Below are 22,860 nucleotides of genomic sequence, written 5' to 3' on the forward strand. Positions count from 1 at the left end.
TTCATGGGACGGGGGTGCACTACGTGCAAGCCCAGATAAGTACTCGCTATTTGCATATCAATAGCGCCGGTCGTCAGGTGTGTTAAATACGTTCTCAGATACATTCACACCTAACTTGTTGTGAATGACATGTGTTACATTCCATTCGTAGAGGCAATTAGGCACTGTCTGTAGTCTGTGCTCAAGCGAGGGGACATTAAATGCGCATTCGCGGGATCGCGCGCACGCGCCAGGAGCGCGCGTGCACGTGGCGCCATTAGGTGCGTGCACTCCCAGTTGATTTCAATAACGCACCACTGCTGTCCGCCATGTGGCGGGTAACAAAATAGTAATGTAAAATAATTAAAACTGTGGTGTGTTTTGGTCTTACGACAGGCCTAATTTGTGGCTTGTTTACCGACGTCACATCCGCTACTCTTCTGTCCTGACTGCCCGTGGCGCCTGCTTGCACTGTAGGGAGCTAGCGTTGGCTGCTATAACGTTAAATGGGTTACAAATATGTGGAACTATGGAAGGAGTAAGCCGACCGCTAAAAATAAAACCCACCGCGGCAGCGAGAGCGAGACCACCTAACAAAAGAAAGTTTCGAGAGGAGTGGTAGTTTGGAGATAGCGGTGTTTCAAGAGACTGGCTACAGTATGACGCTGGGCTGTAGTGATGAGTTGTTCTGTGTGCCGCAAGTATGTCAAAAGGAAAAACAGAAACAACACGTTTGTCATCGGTAGTAAATCAATGAAGCTGGAATCCATTCGTGACCATGAACAGAGCCATTGTCACATTGGCTCCATCTCTGTATCCCGGATTAAATCGGCGCCTCTCCTCAAGAACCTCTGTGGCTATAGGCTAACAGCCATGTCAGAGCTACACTTTCTAACAACCTGCCCACTGTACCAAGATATTAGATACTTCCCATGAATTGCAAACACCCAAAGAGAGTTTGAAAACATGACAAATAACGGAAAACTCCCATACCTACTGGGTGGAGTACAGCAATGTGCAACTGTACAGAAAAGGACATCCAATGGAATACAACCACCATAAAGGCCGTCAATCATGCAAGTATTCCTGCACTACCTGTACTGTACTGATCTCTGTACATATACCTGACAAACAAGCACATACCTTTAAATACACTTGAAAGACTGCTGCTGTTTCTGAACGTTATATTAAGTTATCGGTACTTACTTACATGTACACATAGACGGGATGGGTCAAGTGCAGAGACTCAATCGCATCGGCGACTGAGAAAAAGACAATGCATGTGTGTGTGTGTGTGTGTGTATCCCAGTGTGTGTGTGCCGCTCCCATTGCATGTCCAGTTCGTTGCATGCCGAATAAAGACCCCTAAAGAGGTCCTGCATTATTATTATTATTATTATTATTATTAATATTATTATTATTATTATTATTTATCGTTATATGTGTCATATGTACAGTATATGTGTGTTATCTTTTGAGTTAGTCTTTACATTTGATATATATATGTGACACAAAAATGTGTTTTTTCTTGGGCCGGTAAGAAATATACTTGGCGGGTAGATTTTCCCCATCTACCACTGGCCGGTGAGTCAAAAAGTTAATTCCAGGCCCTGATTACATATAATTTTATATTGTTGGTGCTCCTTACATTTTGGTGGGTGGTCCTAAATCTTTGCTGGTGCTCCTAAATTTTAGCTGGTGCTCCAAACCTTTTGAAGTTGGGAGCACCAGTGCTACCAAGTAAAAAAGTTAATTTCGAGCCCTGTATGATACTTTTTCCTAATAAAATCGAATAAAATAAAAAATTCAAAAACATAACCACACTATTAACTTAAATTAACCATAACCTTTACACTAATTTTCTATCTTAAGCATAACCGTTAAAGGTTCAAATGAATCTTCATCATAGTATTGCTGTGTTTGTATCAGCGTGGGTGTCTAGTGGTGAGAGAACTCGCCCGTGATCATAATCATTGTTTGTTCGACTCCTGGTCGAGTTGTTTGTTATGGACTTTCGCCGATACTTATTTTATTACTTGTGGTTATAACATAATGTACATGTACCTTTTTTCCTGTGGTAAATTAGTACTTTATTTACGTTTTCTGATGAGAACGTGTTGCTATTTTCGCGGTGAGCAATCAGTCATCTCAAACAAGCCTATTATCAAGCACTAGCGCAGCAACATGCCACCAAAATGATCATGTGTGTAGCTGCTCTTTATACGGTCCACCATTGTTCTGTCAAAACAATAAAAAATGTTGATGAGTAAAATGATCAAACATGTCAAATCCTTACATTTCTTCAGCAGCTGCTCCTCATCATGGTCCAAACTGTGGAGAGAGAAGAACAGATGTTGAACCAGGGACCTTCAGCGTGGCTATGAAAGTAACTAGATTAATAATATTGCTCAAAGTAATAATTCCCCATGCATAACAGTATGTGCACTGCACTAACTTGAGTTTCTCCAGTGTACAATTCGGGTCCTTCAGTCTATCGGAGAGCAGCTTTGTTCCCAAGTCTCCTGGGTGATTGAAGCTCAGGTCCAGCTCTCTCAGGTGGGAGGGGTTGGAGCCCAGAGCTGAGGCCAGAGAAGCACAGCCTTCCTCTGTGACTTTACAGCCTGCCAGCCTGCAGAATGATTTAAAAGAGAAGCACAGCCTTCCTCTGTGACTACAGCCTGCAGAATGATTTAAAAGAGAAGCACAGCCTTCCTCTGTGACTCTACAGCCTAATTCTCATCTATCAATCGTATGAATCTTGCATTGATACCAAACATGTCATATTAGCTTACCGGGAAATGTGCTAAATGTCTCCAAAAGCAAACTTTATTTACCGCCTCACCCCCCTCTTTGTTTTTGTTTAACCTTTATTTACCCAGGGTAGGTTCGCTGAGCACAGATGCTCTTTTTCAGCTACGCCCTGCTTCACATTCACACAGTTCCATTCACACCTGGGAGCTGCCCAGTACAACCACAGTCTGACACTATTGGCCTGAGCAACTCCACTGGAGCAGTTGAGGGTTAAGTGCCTTGCTCAAGGGCACTTCAGCGGCAGGTTTTTCCTGCCGGTCCCGGGGATCGAACCGGCGACCTTCCGGTCACAAACCCGCTTCTCTAACCATTAGGCAACGCTGCCCCCTCTCTAGTCACCCCCCCGTCTCTAGAGTCACCCCCCACTTCTCTAGAGTCACCCCCCTCTCTAGAGTCACCCCCCGTCTCTAGAGTCACCCCCCTCTCTAGTCACCCCCCGTCTCTAGAGTCACCCCCCACTTCTCTAGAGGCACCCCCCTCTCTAGTCACTCCCCACTTCTCTAGAGTCACACCCCTCTCTAGTCACCCCCCTCTCTAGAGTCACCCCCGGTCTCTAGAGTCACCCCCCACTTCTCTAGAGGCACCCCCCTCTCTAGTCACTCCCCACTTCTCTAGAGTCACACCCCTCTCTAGTCACCCCCCTCTCTCGAGTCACCCCCCACTTCTCTAGAGGCACCCCCCTCTCTAGTCACCCCCCACTTCTCTAGTCACCCCCCTCTCTAGTCACCCCCCTCTCTAGAGTCACCCCCCACTTCTCTAGAGTCACCCCCCTCTCTACATTTACATTTAGTCATTTAGCTGACGCTTTTATCCAAAGCGACTTACAAGTTCTGTACGACAAGCCATCAGGAAGGGCACAACTCTATCAGCTGAGCAACAATGTTCATCAAAGTGTTGAGTGCTACAGTACGGTTAGTTAGGGTTAGATTTTTTTTTTCTCTTTTTTTTTTTTTTTTTTACACCCCCACTTCTCTAGTCACCCCCCACTTCTCTAGTCACCCCCCTCTCTAGTCACCCCCCTCTCTAGTCACCCCCCTCTCTAGTCACCCCCACTTCTCTAGTCACCCCCCCTCTCTAGTCACCCCCCCACTTCTCTAGTCACCCCCTTATTCTCTAGTCACCCCCCCTCTCTAGTCACCCCCCTCTAGTCACCCCCCCTCTCTAGTCACCCCCTTCTTCTCTAGTCACCCCCCCTCTCTAGTCACCCCCCTCTAGTCACTCCCCTCTCTAGTCACCCCCTTCTTCTCTAGTCACCCCCCGTCTCTAGTCACCCCCCCCACTTCTCTAGTCACCCCCCGTCTCTAGAGTCACCCCCCCCCACTTCTCTAGTCACCCCCCGTATCGAGTCACCCCCCATCATCACCATGACAACCAGCCAATATAAGACAACCCCACTTCTTCTGGTGTAGTTTTCAGAAATAAAACACTGTCTTATATTTAAGGGGGAAACTTAATTTAAAATATCCAGCTGTCCGCACCGTTCTTAAAAGCATGTGCATGTCAGTTTGTGGGGTAGCCTTTTGCGAACCAGAGCAATAACGTAGCACAGTTCTGGGATCGAATCCAGCTGTCAGCGGTACCTCCAGCTTGGTCAGTCGTCCCTACGAACACAATATTGGCAGTGTTCAGTGTTAGCGGGTGGGAAGCCGGTGGGGGAGTCCTGGTCGTTGCAAACAGCAATTCCTACTGGTCGGTCAGGGCACCTGTTCAGCAGGGAGCGGATCTGGGGGAAATAGCGTGAACCTCTGCACGCGTTACGTTCTCCCAGTGAAACTCCTCGCTGTCAGGTGAAAAGAAGCAGCTGGTGACTCCACATGTAGTGACTTGTGTGTGCTTGCTTTCCCTTGCAAATCTTCTCAAAGCGGGGTAGTTGTTTTGAGACTCTCAGTTCATTCTCAATGTTCAACTTCGATCTGTATTTTGATTTGATGGAGGCCACTGCAGAAAAGCCGACCTCACACAGGTAGGATGTTGCAAAAGGCAGCCGTATGCCCACAGCTCTCTGTCCAATGAGTTCAGATTGTGTAGCTGAAGTACTTGTGGGCTCCGCTGCTTATCTTTTAGCTGTTACCAGAAACGTCTCCATTTTTGTTCGATTCCTCACAAATTCCTCTCATGCAGACTAGCATAACGTTACGTCTCACTCTCTCTTCGATTCCCATTCATTCACTCATTCAATTGGACAATAGCTAGCTAGCCTGCCCTGAAACACAAACTTACAATAACACCTTTTGTGGCAAAACATATTTAGGCTTCTGAATGTGCTCCGTATAAACAATAACCCATGACAGTCAGTACATTTTTGTTGACATTGGCGTTTATCAGTTTGTGCTAAATTAATATTATTCTTCATTTATTTTTCACGCCCCACCTGCAGTACCTCTGCTCCACACTAAGGGAACCACTGGTCTACACCCTCCCCAGACCGACAGTGGGGCAATGCACACAACGACCAGGAAGGGAATTGGCATAACGACAAAAATTGGGGGATGGGAGAAAAATAGAAACTGTAACGTTGCACAGTTCAAAAATAGATACAAAAAAGCACTGATAGACACAATACAGAACTGAGGAACTATAGATAGTTGCTCTCAAGGAATGTTTTGATTTCTTCAAAACTAAAAATGGTGGTCTTGTTTTTTAACCTTAATATTTTTCTTTTCTCGAATTAAAATCGAATCTCGGCCGCGAAGCTTCGAATGCCAAAAAAATTCGAAGGTCAGCCCTAGGTGGAACACGTGTCTGCCCTTGCACAACATTAAATAATGTTATGGTATTAATATAGCCATCAATATCTTATGCCAAATGATTAGGACCTATTACAAAAGAAATATAATAATAATAATAATAACTATTTATCAATTAACAAGTCCGAGTCCTTGCCGGCACCTTCTGAGTCCGAATGCAGTCAATGCTCAAGTCCAAGTCTGAGTCATCAGTGCTCAAGTCGAGTCACGAGTCCTGAAAATCTGTGCAGGACTCGAGTACTACAACACTGTTCCCAACACACAACACATTCACTACACATTTCTTTTTTTTATCCACTTTTTCTCCCATTTTTCTATTTTTCTCCCATCCCAATTTTCGTATTGTCCAATTCAACCCTCCCCTGTCTCGAACGCTGTTTCTTGCCTCCCACAAGCCGGCTGCAATGTGGACTAAGTCATACATAGCACGAGTCCCCTCCGATACTCGAGGTAACAGCAGTCGCATCTTTTCACCTGCGCGGCGCGATCTTTCAGCGTCAGGGGTCTGCGCTTTGGAGGGGCGCCACCCCCATCGCTTCCTGATTCTACTGCGCAGGCGCACAAACGGACCTGTAGGAGTCGCTGTCCACAACGCCCGATTCCCACCCATCAGTTTCCCACCCCCTAATACTGCCAATGTGTATTAGTATGGACGACCAGCAAAACTGAAAGCAATGTGGAGCGCTGGGCTCGAACAAGCGAACCCAACGTGAACGCCTTGCCCACTGCACCACGTAGCCGCCTATTCACTACACATTCTCAACACATTCAACACACATTCTCAACACACAACACATTCAACACACAACACATTCTCACATTCTCGTCACACTACACATTCACTACACATTCTCAACACACAACACATTCTCAACACAAAACACATTCTCAACACAACACATTCACAACACACATTCTCAACACACAAGTTCACACACATTCTAAACACACAATACATTCCCATCACACAATACATTCTAATCTCAACACATTCTCAACACACAATACATTCTCAACACACAACACATTCTCAACACACAACACATTCTCAACACACAACACACTCTCAACACACAACACATTCTCAACACACAATACATTCTCAACACACAACACATTCTCAACACACAACACATTCTCAACACATAATACATTCTCAACACACAACACATTCTCAACACACAACACACTCTCAACACACAACACACTCTCAACACACAACACACTCTCAACACACAACACATTCTCAACACACAATACATTCTCAACACACAACACATTCTCAACACACAACACATTCTCAACACACTCAGTCATTTGTTTTATTCAGTCACAACCTTTTCGTTTTTTCCTGTTCCACCCTCTGTGGAATGCAATGCCCCATTGACCATTTCTAAATTGGCTCGTTTTAGATAAATAAAGCATTAACGTTGGCATGGTGTACCTTTCTGTGCGTATTTATCCACAATCTATAGCTCAACATGAAAATATTTGCAATTAATCGTAAAGGTAGCAAAATAACAAGGTTAATGTTTTCGTTCACTGAGAAACTACACTACCATTTCGTGCTGCTGACTGACGTCACCACAGCGTAGCCTGCCTCCTGCCTGTAGTCAGTCACAGACCTAGGATCAGATTTCCCTTACATTCCATAAGCTTAACAATTCGTACAATGGGAAAATAACTGACCCTGAATCTGTGGCTAGTATCTGTTTCACCCAACACTAGTGCTCCGTGATCATAGCCATTTATCTCTAAAAAAAGCTAACCACTATTTGTAAAAGCCACAACCACGTTACCATATTTGTATTTATAATTTAAATCGTATAACGTTATTTCGCTGCATATTTACACTTTGGCTGCCGGAGGTTAAATTCATGATCTGTGGCCAGCTCTATTTGTCTATGGATAAGTTCCCCTTCTTTGCAGGGCTATAACCTTTTAAATCCTATTGCTAGATTGCCATTATTAGGGCCCATTCAAAGTCCTATATGTATTGTTCATTGTGTAGCAACGTTAAACTTTTTCATTCACATATTCATAGTAAAATATGGTCTAAAGTATAAGTATGTTTTTATCGTTTTCTGCAGCTTGATTTATAGCTCCAAATGCATTATATTGATGATGAAATACAGTTTGATAGCAATCGGCGCGATATAAAAAAATCCAACTGGACGGACTTCTGGAAGTTACTACACGTAATCTGATGTTGACCGGATGGCCGAGGGGGCGTTTATAATTCCGTGGGCAGCGTTATACCATTCATCTAATGTGGGTCAAATGTTCATCATAGCAGTTAGTATCGTACACATTGAAAAATAATGCTGAATCTTACCGTATCTTCCTCGCGCCGTTGGGCGATGAGCGTGGAACAGACATTTTCCTATTATGGGATATAGAAATATCCGGTCCATTTCCAGGTTGTATAATATATATACATCTAAATCATGTTGTTTTTTCGAGTTATTTGCAGCGATCGATGTTCACTGTGTGAAGACTGAGTCTCTCTTACACTAGCGAGTGCCCGGACCCCATATGGAGTGAGTCCTACCGGGTTAAAGGTAACATCCGTTTTTTCGATCTGCCGATCGGCCACCAGATGGCGGTCTTGAACCGCTAGAGGATTGAGAGGAGATCACACTTGTGTCTGAGAGCCCCGGAAAGGAAATATGATTCCGATCACAGATTTTTGAAATATTGATATCAAAGACGAGTTACGGCGTCTTCGGCAACTTGAGCATGGCGGGGAAGGACGCCTAAAAGCGTCTTCCGGCAGCCAAAGTGTTAAATCACTGTAAATACTAATGTAAATCATTGTGTCGTTGTACATAGTGTATAGTTTATAACGTTAGTAGCTAGCTAGCTTGCTAGCCGGCATTCTCGAAACTCCTAACATGCCCCGATTTAAAATGGTTCTCTCCTCTTTGTATACGTTTGTCCTCACAAACAAAGTATTCTGCCAGGGAACTTATGGACACGACAGTAGTAGTTATAAGGTGTTTGAGCTTGTAACGTTAACGTTAGTTAGCTATCGTGGTAGCCCCCTTCGTGACTGTGATGCACCGAGTGCATCACAGTCACGAAAGGGGCTACTATCGTATCAACATGCCGTGGCGTGTAGCTAGCTAGCTTGCTAGCCGGCATGATGCGTGCAGTGCTTTGCCCCACAGGTCTGAGAAGAGGACCTGCACATTTTACTCGTTCCCGAAACTCCTCTACATGCCCCGATTTAAAATGGTTCACGACAGTAGACATAATGCTACGTAATCGCATTTAGCGTTAGCTAGCTAGCTTGGTACTATGACCTGTGACGGGGATAAGGCGACAGCCAATAGCGGCTGCGTACTGAACAACAAGCTGCCTAGTGGTAATTGTAGAAATTTTTTTAAGACAAATTAAAAAGCTTATAACTACCTTTGTTTCAACCAAAAATGCTTAAACAATCATGTTAGTGGTAGAAGGGAACTCATTTTGTGCAAAAATGGAAAGCTTGCCAATGTTCATGCGGCAGAATTGTTACAATAGCCGATAATCCATTTTCCCAATGCTAATGCCACTGGGTGGAACAACCAGTGACGTCAGACTACACCTCCAGTTGCACCTGCATTCGCCCATGGCCACGCCTGCTCCTGCGTTTCCTTAAAACACAGGGTGGGGGGCGCCCCAGTGGCGAACCACATAGCGCGCTCAGCCGCGACACGACCGACCCGGGTTCGATTCCCGAACCCGTCGTTATTTGCCGAATGTCTTCCCCCCACTCTGTCTCCCATTCCTCCTCTGTCTCTCTCTACTGGACTGCCCAGTAGAAATAAAGCGATAAAACGAAGAAAAAAAAATCAAAAAAAAAAAAAAAAACACAGGGTGGGGCCACTCATATGCCCTTCAGAGTCTGAATTTCTCGCGTAAAAAAACAGTCAAGGGTCCTCAGGGCGTGAAGAGCGGGACGCTCAGTCAGTATTCACATAACTAGGGTTATAGGATAACCTTCGTTATGTTTCAACTAACTGAGCGTCCCGCTCTAGCCTATTGGGATCAAAAGGGGAGAGCGGACGCGCAGCCACGACAAATGCACCACCTGAGGACCCCGTATCGAACAGGGAGGAGTGGGAGTGCCGTCCCCCCGCCCGTCCTAACGAGGGGGGGGGGCAGTCAACTCCGAACAAAATGTGAAATAGGGATCAGTCACCCTAGGACGCACAACGTGAGTGGGACCGCGTGTGAAAAACGCACTCTGCGGTCCACACCCACACACTCCTGCTAGCCCACCTGATGCCGGGGTGCAGGAGAAGTCCCGGTACTCAGGACTGCCTGGGAGACCCCCAGTCATGTCCATGAGGTAAAACCTGACAAAAGGGCCCAGGGAGGACCAGGAGGCCACAGCGCAGATGTCCTCCACCGAGGCCCCCCCAAGCAGGGCAGCAGAGGCTGCCACTCCACGAGTGGAGTGTGCGCTGACGCCTGCGGGGGGAACCTGTCCGGCCAAATTGTAGCAGAGGGCAATGCCCTCGCACAATCACTGGGTAACATTATCACTAGGGATGCCCCGATCACGTTTTTTGCCACCGATACCGATCACCGATCGTCGTGAGCCATATCGGCCGATACCGATCGTTTTTGATAAAAAAAGAAAATTTAAACTTTTTATATAATTCTTTAAAAATTTTTTTTTATAAAATATATATATTATATAATTAGACTTGTACTTGTATTATCTGCGAGACATCGCCACCACGCAACAAGCTCCACTGTCTGTGTGTACTCGAGTAGCCTCCAGCTACGGCCAGGATTCTCCGGAGCTGCAGCTGGACCCTATACTCGAGTAGCCTCGAGCTACGGCCAGGATTCTCCTGCGCTGCAGCTGGGCCCTATTGGTATAACGTTACTGTGGTCATATCACATTCAACATGCCCTCAGCTCGAATATGCGTCGAATCAGTGTTATAAGACATTGATATCAGGAGCTATCTGTAGCTACTGCTAGCCGGATATATAACGTTAATATTTAGTATATTTTAGTTCAATGGGACATTTAGTTTTGAACAGTGAACTAACTTGCGCTAACGTGAGCTAACACAGCTATCATACACGTCTCTACTAGACTATTGCTGGAGCATTTGTTGATATCATGAGCTATCAGTAGCTAGCCGGCTAGATACCGTTCGGTTAGACAATGCCTCATCATGTATTAAACTAAAAGTGAATAGTTGACTGGGTCATTTTGTAACGGTAGCTAACATTAGCTCATGGAGGTCCCATCCCAATAGACTAGACTAGACCCGTGTTTACATGCGTGCGGGAGGGGCTGGACTCGAGAGCAGACGCGCAGCACTGTGTGCAGCTCCCGGTGTGATCGGTTTTGACGATCGGCGAAAATAAAGCATTATCACCGATCGCATATTTATACTGATTATCGGCCAATAACGATCGGTGGCCGATCGATCGGGGCATCCCTAATTATCACGTCTCATGGCTTCTCATATCATTGTTATGCCGATGATACTCAACTCTTCCTCTCCTTCCCTCCCTCAGATATCCACGTCTCTGAGCGGATCTCGGCCTGTCTGTCTGACATCTCCGCCTGGATGACGACCAACCACCTCAAACTGAACCTAAGCAAAACAGAATTGCTCCACCTGCCGGCCAAATCCTCCCCCCTGACCGACCTCTCCATCACAGTCGAGAATGCAGCTGTGACCGCGTCCCAGACCGCCAAGAACCTTGGTGTTGTCCTCGACGACCAGTTGAACTTCTCTGCTCACATCGCAGCGACAACCAGAACCTGCAGATTCCTCCTGAGCAATGTCAGAAGGATACGCCCCTTCCTGACAAAAGAAGCCACCCAACTCCTCGTCCAATCAACAGTCATCTCCCGCCTCGACTACTGCAACGCACTGCTAGCTGGCCTCCCGGCCGTGTGTATCACTTCCGCAACGGATTTGATTTCCGGGGTTGGCCTGATTGGCCGCGACGGCCACGTGACACGTCGTGGCACGCCCCCGCGGCAGCCGCAGCGGCAAGCGTGCTGCTGCTGGAGTTCACTTCGCCTTTCACATCGCTGCTGTTTAATAATATTGTCGCGTTGGCGAAAGCAGGATGAGAGAGCGTAGATTTCAGTGTGTATCATTTAATCATTTATCATTTAACATTTGAAAGGCATACATTGTTGTCATACAGAAGTACAGAATACTTTTATCCAAAATGCTTCTTACTGTTAGAGACTGTGCTAGACAAATGAATGACTAATTCGGTCAGAAATAGCGTAACTAATAACGTTAGTAAGCACTGCTTATATGCTTATTATGTCTGCGGGGTACAGTAAACGTTTCTCCCGGTACATTCTGAAGAGCACACCGCTGTATGTTGGAGAACCAGCGGTCTTCCGCTCCTCCTCACTCGAGTGAGAGCAAAGCCGTGCGAGGGGGGCCGCACCTCGGCACAGCTCAGCCCTGTGTGACGCGAGCAGGAAGGAGGAGATGGGAGTCCTTCCAATCGGAATATGTTGTTTCTTTACACATAATGTTGGATTATGAATATGTCTTTATAGCTATGCTGCCAGGCTGGTCCGCGACCCTCCGTGCTGCGATCACCAGCGGGGAGAATATGCTCACGCATATTCTTTACACATATGTTGGATTATGAATATGTCTTTATAGCTACAAATGAATGACTAATTCGGTCAGAAAGCAGTAACACAACAGTTGCAATGTTGTGTTACTGCTTCTCGGCATAAGCCCCATAATAAAACAGTCTCTGGTTTGCTCCAGCGGACGCGAGAGCTCAGCGATGCCGCTCGCGTGAGCATATTCTCCCCGCTGGTGATCGCAGCACGGAGGGTCGCGGACCAGCCTGGCAGCATAGCTATAAAGACATATTCATAATCCAACATTATGTGTAAAGAAACAACATATTCCGATTGGAAGGACTCCCATCTCCTCCTTCCTGCTCGCGTCACACAGGGCTGAGCTGTGCCGAGGTGCCGCACCCCTCGCACGGCTTTGCTCTCACTCGAGTGAGGAGGAGCGGAAGACCGCTGGTTCTCCAACATACAGCGGTGTGCTCTTCAGAATGTACCGGGAGAAACATTTACTGTACCCCGCAGACATAATAAGCATATAAGCAGTGCTTACTAACGTTATTAGTTACACTATTTCTGACCGAATTAGTCATTCATTTGTCTAGCACAGTCTCTAACAGTAAGAAGCATTTTGGATAAAAGTATTCTGTACTTCTGTATGACAACAATGTATGCCTTTCAAATGTTAAATGATTAAATGATACACACTGAAATCTACGCTCTCTCATCCTGCTTTCGCCAACGCAACAATATTATTAAACAGCAGCGATGTGAAAGGCGAAGTGAACTCCAGCAGCAGCGCGCTTGCCACTGCGGCTGCCGCGGGGGCGTGCCACAGCGTGTCACGTGGCCGTCGCGGCCAATCAGGCCAACCCCAGAAATCAAATCCGTTGCGGAAGTGATACACGCCTCCCGGCCACTGCCACCAAGCCTCTTCAACTCATTCAAAACGCAGCGGCCCGCCTGATCTCAAACCTACCGAAGTCGGCCCATGTCACCCCACTTCTTAGGGACCTGCACTGGCTCCCCATTGCTGCACGTATCAGCTTCAAGGCCCTCGACCTAGCATACCGTGCGGCAAAGGGAACCGCTCCCGCCTGCCTCCGGTCAATGGTCTCTAACTACACACCCTCAAGACCCCTACGCTCTGCATCTTCTGGCCGCCTCAGACCTACTCCTATCCAAGCTCCCGGAAGGTCATCAAAGAGAAGCCGCCTATTCTCAGTCCTTGCCCCACAATGGTGGAATGAACTACCCATCCCAGTTAGGACAGCCGAATCCCGTCCAACCTTTTGCCGTCAACTAAAGACTCACTTCTTCAACCATTATCTGAAATGATAAAAAAAGAAAATCTAACCGTGACTAACCTTACTGTCATGCACTTGTCCTAATAAACTAACCTACACTGTAACACGCAACACTTTGATAAACATTGTTACTCAGCTGATAGAGTTGTACCTTTCTTGCTGTCTTGTCGTACAGAACTTGTAAGTCGCTTTGGATAAAAGCGTCAGCTAAATGACTAAATGTAACCAATGTGACAGGCGTTGCTTGGACAGCGCCTTACCCGTGTTGAGGTCACCGTAACAGACAAGCAGTTGACTGGTAGCCCTGAGGTCCTGTGTGTGCCTAAGGTACACCGTCAGCGGACGGACAGTCCCCCCAGGACCAGTTGGAGGTCCCAGCTTGGGGACAGAGCGCGTTCAACAGGCTTGAGGCACCCAGCAGGAACAGTCTCACGAGAGGGTGGCTGAACAGCGTTCTGCCCTCAAAGCCCACATGACAAGAAGATATAGCCGCGGTATACACCTTCACTGTCGAGGCCGACAGCCTATCCAGGATAGACTGGAGGATGGACAGAACAGAGTTCAGGGGACATGCTACCGGGTCCAGGCTCTCAGTCTCACACCACTCCTGAAACATATGCCACTTCCCTGCGTAAACCGCGGTAGTGGACGGAGCGCACACGTTCTGGATGGTGTTAATCACAGTAGTGTTAAGACGCATCCCCTCTAAATGTAACCTCTCAGCAGCCAAGCCATTAGAGGCTGCCCCAGGACAGGCGGCCGAAACAACGTGCTGCGTGCCTGAGAGAGCGCCCCTGGCGACCAGGGGACAGGCCACGGCGGGGCCACCAGGAGTTGAATCAAGGCCGGGAACCACACGGCTGACCCCCTGTCCGGCGCAACCAGGATCAAAGTCTTGCACTCCTGACGTACCCGCTCCAACAGCTGGGCTATCAGATAGATAGCATCCACTCCCAGAGGGGGGTTGTCCTTCCGACTGACTGAGAACCACAGGGGGCACTGGTAGGACTGACTGCTCGCAAACAGGTCCACCACGGCCTCCCTGAATTGGCTCCAGATCTGTCTGACTATGCCTCGATGTAGTCCCCACTCGTCTGGGTGGGGACCTCCCTATGACATAAAATCTGCACCCACATTCTCCTTGCCGGGGATGTGGAGAGCCCTCAGGCTGCGCAGATTGCGAGAGCGCACTCCCTCCTGTCTGTTGATATACGACGCTGACGTCGTGCTGTCCATCCTGATTAGAACGTGCTCGCCCACCACATGAGGGCGGAGCCGTTTGAGGACTAAAAGCACTGCCTTCAATTCCAACACATTGATATGTAGGGCAGACTGAGCAGGCCAGCTGCCTCCTACCGCCTTGGTCAGACATGTCCCCCACCCATCCTGTGAGGGAGGCGTCGGAGAAGACTGTCACGTGCGATGTCCTGCTAGACACTGAGATGGCGGCGGTCTACTCCCCGGGGGGAGCCGAGGCCATCTAATTCGCCCGGTCCCACAGCCGCCCGGGTCTGTCGGGACCGTGAGAGCCTGTCTCTCTGTTTCCAGGTTGTCACAAGGCCACTGGTCGGGGGTCTCGCAGCAGCCGCTGACGAGACAATACTCGCACCTCTGGTCGTGCGGTGTGGGGCGGCGTCCATCCACGGAGAGGGCGGCCCTGAGGAGGGGAATTCCCCCCTCCTCCTCCACGGGGGACTGCTCCAACCACAGATATCTGTGCATAAATGTTGAAAGCGTCATCCCCCTCCCTGAGGTTATAGCTTGCGGCTGCGTTAAAAGCTGTATAACCTCAAAACCCTGAGTGAGGGTCTTGGCGTCGACCGGCCCCAAGACCCCACCGCCTGACACCATTTTTATACAGAAAAGCAGCTAACTGAGCAATGTTATTTGTTGGCGCTAGATTCTGTACTGCGGCGATATAAGCTTCATCAGCCCACTCAGCCATCTGCCGGGCCGACTCGCCCCTCGGCGTCGGCTTCCGGTCGGGGTGCCACTCTACCATGTCTGGGCAAAACGTGCGACGTTCACCAGTCCACTGCGGGAATCTGAAGAAAGTCCAGCGTAGGGCCGAAATCCCATCCGGACGCACTGGGGAAAACCCGGGGGCTGGGGGAATTCCGGCGGTAGTCCAACGTTCTTTAATTTCTCTTTCCTCTTCATAATGTTTCCACTGACTGTCACGTGCGATGTCCTGCTGCCCATGGGGACCCTGCCGGTGAGGGCCCCCGCCCCCCAGTGGTCGAGGTTCCCCAGCACTGAAGCAGGGACTTTCAGCCGCTTCCACTTGCCTCTCACAGGGTCTATTTTCATACTGAAAAACCACCCCTGTATCCTCCTCATAAAGAGCCCAGCGGGACCACAGAGTGAGCAGATGCCATCAGGCCGAGCAGGCGCATCACGAACCATGCCGTAACTGTCCTGCCAGGAGGGAACCCCCTGAGCGCACCGAGAATATCCTCTCGACGCCGCTCTGAGAGGGTTGCCCTCATAGACCTTGAGCTTAGAATCAAGCCCAAGTACTCCACCTGTTGGCTGGGAAGAGGAGTACTCTTCTCCCAGTTCACAGCAAAACCGAGGCTGGTGAGGTGTTCGACCACCTGCCTGGTGTGAGACCTGGCGACCTCCTCCGACCGGCTGAGGACCAGAATGTCGTCCAGGTAGAATAGAATTTGTATTCCCTGACGACGCAGAGGTCCCAGCACGGTCTCCAAGCACTTGGTGAAAGTGCGAGGGGCCAGAGAGTAGCTGAATGGCAGTCTCTGGTACTCATACGCTATTCCCTGAAACAGGAAGCGCAGGTATTTCCTGTGAGGAGGGAAGATCGGAATGTGAAAATACGCATCCTTGAGGTCTATGGAGGTGAACCAGTCTCCCACTCTGACAGCGCATAACAGGTGTTTGACGGTCAACATTCTAAACCTTTTCACCGCAATCAAGCGATTGAGCGTGGACAGGTCCAGTATGGGTTTGATACCCCCGTTTTCTTGGGCACCAGAAAATATCGGGAGTAAACACCACTCATTGTGTCCTCCCATGGGACCGCAACGATGGCCTGCTTCGCCAACAGAGATTGAATCTCGTCGGCCAGGGCTGTCGCTGCCGTGGACTCTGATAATAGTGTTTCAGAACCCAAAAAACGGAGGGTGGGGGTGTGCAAATTGCAACACGAGCCCCGCTCTCAACGTTCTCTCCATCCACACAGACACGTGGCACTTCTGTAGCCACACGTGGTGAAAATCGCCAAGCGGCCTCGCAGCCAACTGGCGCTGGTCCGCTAAGAAGCGTAGATAGGTAACCCGGTCCCTCCCGCTATGCATTGCGAACCCTGACCCTGCCAACGAGGCTGGGGTCGGGGCAATTGCACCCAAAAGGGGGGACCCCGACAGAAAGGGGTGGTCTGAAACGGGGGGGGGACGGCAGTCATCACTCCTGGTGAATGAGGCGGCTCCCCCGCTGAGCATTGTCCCATTTTAGCCAAGCGATTAGCCCGCTGGGGATGGCCTGCTCTGCGGCTGGACATGCATAATGTGTGGTCTTCACATTGTCTAGGGTGAAAGCTCCCCACACACCGTGCGCTTGAGAGAGGGCCCGCGATGACCAAGGAACAGGCCACGACGGGGCTACCAAGAGCTGGATCAGGACCGGGAACCACACAGCTGCACCCCAGTCCGGCGCAATCAGGATCAAGGTCCTGCGCTCCTCAACGTACCCGCCCCAACAACTGACCTAACAGATGTATGGGGGAAAGAATCCCAGGCGGCCACGGCATCGGTCCCAGACCTGCCTGACTATGTCCGGACGTAATCCCCACTAGTCAGGGTGAGGACCGCCCGCGACATCACACCTGTACCCACATTCACCCTGCCGGGGATGTGGAGAGCCCTCAGGATGCGCAGATGGAGAACGCCCATAGCCAGCCGCCCGGTGCAGACGGGGGGAGCGTACTCCTCCCTGTCTGTCGATATACGACGCTGACGTCGTATTGTCCGTCCTGATCAAACACCGTTTGAGGACCAGAAGGACCGCCTTCAATACCAACACATTGAACGTAGCGCAGACCGGGCAGCATGGTCTTGCCAGCTGCCCCCTACTGTGTTGGCCCGACGCGTCCCCAGTGAGGGAGGCGTCGGTGAAAACCGTGACGTGTGACAGCCTACTGCCCATGGGGACCCCCCTGGTGAGGGCCCCAGGCCCTCCCCAGAGGGCGAGGTCCCCCAGTACTGACACGGGAACCTTAGCCGCTTCCACTTGCCTCTCACCGGGTCTATTTCCATACTGGAAAAACCACCTCCGTATCCTCCTCATGAGGTGAAGAGGAGGCCAAGAGGGACCACGGAATGAGCAGATGCCATCATACCGAGCAGGCGTATCACGGACAGCGCCGTAACCGTCCTAGGACGGAACCTCCCGAGCGTGTCGATAACATGCTCTGAGAGGGATGCCCATAGTACTCCACCCGTTGACTGGGAAGAGGAGTACTCTACTTCCAGTCTACAGCAAACCCCAGGCTGGTGAGGAATTCCACCACCTGCCTGGTATGAGACCTGACAATCCACCTTGACCGCCAAGGACCAGAACGTCGTCAGGGCAGAATACACTTCGTAACCCCTGACGACGCAGAGGCCCCCACTTGGTGAAGATGCAGGGAGCTAGAGAAAAACCGAACGGCAGCCTCTGGTACTCATACGCTAAACCCTGCAAAGGAAACGTACACAGTAAAATTCGCAGTGTCAAATATGCAGTGTCAAAGTACATTGACTCTTTCAGAGTTATTACAACAACAGTTTGAGTAAAATGCAGACAGTGTTGGTGAAATATTTCGTAGTTAATTGGCTGGTGTCATCACTACTCTGGGAAGCTCCGCCCATCTCCTTCTCTTGAAGAACGTCCAAGACACGCCATTTTCTTCACGTCGCGGCAGAGGTAACTCGGCAGGTAAGTTTCTCCTAATCACATATTAATTAATTAATTCGGTAGCTATTGGCTTCCAGCAACTTGCAAGAGGTAATGTTAATGTTGTTAAATACAATGTGGAGGGGTGATTGTGAATTGTATCGTTTGGAAAAAAAGATCGATAAAAACACATGGCGATACATTGGCTTATAGTAACAAACATTTGCACGCCATGTTCTGAGGTAAATGTGTGTACAGTATGAAATCAATTAACAGTTATTTGGCATTTGACCAACATTATTATTTTGTTAAGTCCACAGATTTCGGCGACAGCCAAGAAGAGTGCACGCACGTGCGCCATTTCACATTGAGTGAGGCCTTGAACGTGAGCCAGCCCTTAGTGAGTTTTTTCAAATGTGTCTTGCTAGCTAATGTTAATGCGGGGAAATACCCTTGAATGATATAAGTAATCTGTACTATGAAATGGTGTGTTATGAGAGTGAGTGCATTAGAATGCATACAATATGGTTGATTGAGTTTATTGGAAGAAACACAGGGCGATACATTGGCTTAACAAACATTTGCACGCCATGTTCTGAGGTAAATGTGTGTACAGTATGAAATCAATTAACAGTTATTTGGCATTTGACCAACATTATTATTTTGTTAAGTCCACAGATTTCGGCGACAGCCAAGAAGAGTGCACGCACGTGCGCCATTTCACATTGAGTGAGGCCTTGAACGTGAGCCAGCCCTTCGTGAGTTTTTTCAAATGTGTCTTGCTAGCTAATGTTAATGCGGGGAAATACCCTTGAATGATATAAGTAATCTGTACTATGAAATGGTGTGTTATGAGAGTGAGTGCATTAGAATGCATACAATATGGTTGATTGAGTTTATTGGAAGAAACACAGGGCGATACATTGGCTTAACAAACATTTGCACGCCATGTTCTGAGGTAAATGTGTGTACAGTATGAAATCAATTAACAGTTATTTGGCATTTGACCAACATTATTATTTTGTTAAGTCCACAGATTTCGGCGACAGCCAAGAAGAGTGCACGCACGTGCGCCATTTCACATTGAGTGAGGCCTTGAACGTGAGCCAGCCCTTCGTGAGTTTTTTCAAATGTGTCTTGCTAGCTAATGTTAATGCGGGGAAATACCCTTGAATGATATAAGTAATCTGTACTATGAAATGGTGTGTTATGAGAGTGAGTGCATTAGAATGCATACAATATGGTTGATTGAGTTTATTGGAAGAAACACAGGGCGATACATTGGCTTAACAAACATTTGCACGCCATGTTCTGAGGTAAATGTGTGTACAGTATGAAATCAATTAACAGTTATTTGGCATTTGACCAACATTATTATTTTGTTAAGTCCACAGATTTCGGCGACAGCCAAGAAGAGTGCACGCACGTGCGCCATTTCACATTGAGTGAGGCCTTGAACGTGAGCCAGCCCTTCGTGAGTTTTTTCAAATGTGTCTTGCTAGCTAATGTTAATGCGGGGAAATACCCTTGAATGATATAAGTAATCTGTACTATGAAATGGTGTGTTATGAGAGTGAGTGCATTAGAATGCATACAATATGGTTGATTGAGTTTATTGGAAGAAACACAGGGCGATACATTGGCTTAACAAACATTTGCACGCCATGTTCTGAGGTAAATGTGTGTACAGTATGAAATCAATTAACAGTTATTTGGCATTTGACCAACATTATTATTTTGTTAAGTCCACAGATTTCGGCGACAGCCAAGAAGAGTGCACGCACGTGCGCCATTTCACATTGAGTGAGGCCTTGAACGTGAGCCAGCCCTTCGTGAGTTTTTTCAAATGTGTCTTGCTAGCTAATGTTAATGCGGGGAAATACCCTTGAATGATATAAGTAATCTGTACTATGAAATGGTGTGTTATGAGAGTGAGTGCATTAGAATGCATACAATATGGTTGATTGAGTTTAATGGAAGAAACACAGGGAAAATGCAAGGAAGGCCCTGTTACCAAGCTGCTAACATTGGCTTAGTAACAAACATTTGCATGCCATGTTCTGAGGTAAATGTGTCCTACAGTATGAAATCAAGTAACAGTTATTTGGCATTTGACCAATGTTATTATTTTGTTAAGTCCACAGATTTCGGCGACAGCCAAGAAGACTGCACGTGCGCCATTTCACGTTGAGGGAGGCCTTGAACGTGAGCCAGCCTATACCCTTCGTGAGTTTTTTCAAATGTGTCTTGCTAATGTTAATGCGGGGAAATACCCTTGAATGATATAAGTAATCTGTACTGTGAAATGGTGTGTTATGAGAGTGAGTGCATTAGAATGCATACAATATGGTTGATTGAGTTTAATGGAAGAAACACAGGGAAAATGCAAGGAAAAAACCCTGGGTTATATAGCTCTCCTTTTTTTGTCTGTTTGCATCTGTGGGAAATTAGTGTCAGGCTTGAATATTCAGTGACTTTGTACTTATTATTTACCTTATTGGGGACATTGATCTAAGTAAAACATTTAATAATAACTTAACTTAGATCAATGTCCCCAATAAGGTAAATAATAAGTACAAAGTCACTGAATATTCCAGCCTGACACTAATTTCCCACACTTCCCTGTGTTCAAGTTGCCCACTCGTTGGTAACTCTCTTGCAGGCTTGCTGCAAGCATGCTGTTGAAAGTCCAACTGGGAGATGTCCAAAAGTTTGTTCGGATTACAGAAATAAATCTGATCGAGTTTCTGAGTGCAGGTAAGAAATTGGGATCATTGGGAAATTGTCCTCAATGTGATACTCAATGGTTATCCACTGGGTGGATCTGTGGCTTCATCTATTGTATTGCAGACAGCAATTATTCAAGATTAAGTGAATATTTAGTGAGTAGATTTAGAAATCACTGGATACATCCAATGACATTTCTGTTTATGCTTTTGTGCCCGTTTCTAGCATTTGCAAAGTTTGGTGTCCCAGCTGTAACGGAAGGTGTGAAAGTTTTTGACAGTTCGGGGACCGAATTGGATGACGATGTTTTTGAGGAGGTAGCAAGAGATGCATCCACTGGGGTGCTAATCATCAAATATGACACAGGTTTGATTACATTTGTAATATATATTTAATGAATAAGTTATTTGTCATGTGAAGCTTACATTCGATTAGATAAGGGACATCTTTATGAGGAAACTGTGTATAATCTTTTTATTTATTTATCCTGTCTCCACGCTAGCCTCATCTGAGCAGTCTGTCTCCACGCTAGCCTCATCTGAGTGGTCCCAACCATCATCCCTGGATTCGTCAGGGTCACAGCCATCATCCCTGGATTCGTCAGGATCACAGGATACTGTCATCATTTCAGAGGACCCTTCACGAAAACGCCATAGGCTGGATACAGAGGCCAAGCAAGTAAGAGTTGACACACATGTAATATGTATGCATCACCCTGTGATTCACAACTCAGAAATGCATGTTTTTTACTGTCAATGTTATGCCCCCATCTTTTCCATTGTACTGGTCGCGTGCCTGTAAGAATATTGTAGCTCACTTGAGATTGGATGGATCTCTCAAATTATCATCTCCACGAGTCAGAAGCATGCTAGACAGACCTCAGATAGGGTTAAAACTGATATTAAGGATACTTATCCTTTACCTTAACTTTGAATTGCAGTCTACAGTATATTCCTAACACTGAATTGTTTTTTGTGCATGTGCTTTTGTGCTTCAAGTTGGTGGAATCCATTCTTCGTGAGAAATCTGGTGGAGAACGCATAATAAATGAATACAATCGAACCAAGTCCTTGCACGATGACAACAGAAGGAAAATGGTGAACCTATTGGCAGCTGACTTGACAGAGAAGAATGGGTAATTAGCTCCTTGTTTTTAGTTTGTTCTCAATCTAGCTTTCCGATTAATTTGAAATCTAAATGAAATCCAGGGAATATGACTGAGAAATACATTCTTCTTTAATCTTAATCTTCCAGTACTTCACCACCCAGACATCTGAAGGAAAAGTATGCCAGAGGGATCGTGACCTTATTCCCCTACCTCAGTGACCCACACTCTAAGAATGGCTATGTGAGTTGCACACAGTAATGGTTGTGGCAATATTGATACATTTTTAATCCTACCAGAGCATGCTGTTTTTCACTTTTAAATGTGAAGTGTCTGTTTTTATTCCACCCTCCAAGGAGCATTATTATGATGGCCAGAGTGGCAGTGGATACTTGGCCTGGAGGATTAAAACTATTCAGAGAACCGCTGCTAAAGACAAACGATCATCATTTGGAGGTAACACTAATAATGCATATCTTGAGTACAACGAGTTGATTAACAAAACAAGCAGCATTATTGATTACTGTATACAGGGCCGTAGCCAGGGTTTAGAAAGTAGGGAGGTAATTTTTTTTTTATACAAACTTTATTATCTAGAGATCAACTTAAGGTCAGTCACTCACAAAGTAATTTACAGGACGTGGGGGCACTTACAGGTGAGTGGCCTAAAGAGTGCACCAAAGCCCTGTGGTCTCTTATGCATTTATAATTTGGTGAA

General features: G+C 47.2%; 1 protein-coding gene across 1 annotated transcript in view; it reads right to left on the bottom strand.

Annotated features, from left to right (window-relative positions):
* The window catches only part of LOC311243900 (uncharacterized protein), an 89,133-nt gene that overhangs the window by 37,301 nt on the left and 28,972 nt on the right, over positions 1-22,860 (bottom strand). Inside the window, exons 3-4 of the mRNA XM_084333282.1 lie at positions 2,435-2,608; positions 2,276-2,310 (exon numbers count right to left, since the gene is read on the bottom strand). Coding sequence (XP_084189408.1) covers positions 2,276-2,310; positions 2,435-2,608 — 209 coding nt within the window. The remainder of the gene's footprint in view (positions 1-2,275; positions 2,311-2,434; positions 2,609-22,860) is intronic.

Source organism: Notolepis coatsorum (genome assembly GCF_963971535.1).
Source record: "Notolepis coatsorum genome assembly, chromosome: 17".
In the NCBI taxonomy this organism is placed as follows: domain Eukaryota; kingdom Metazoa; phylum Chordata; class Actinopteri; order Aulopiformes; family Paralepididae; genus Notolepis; species Notolepis coatsorum.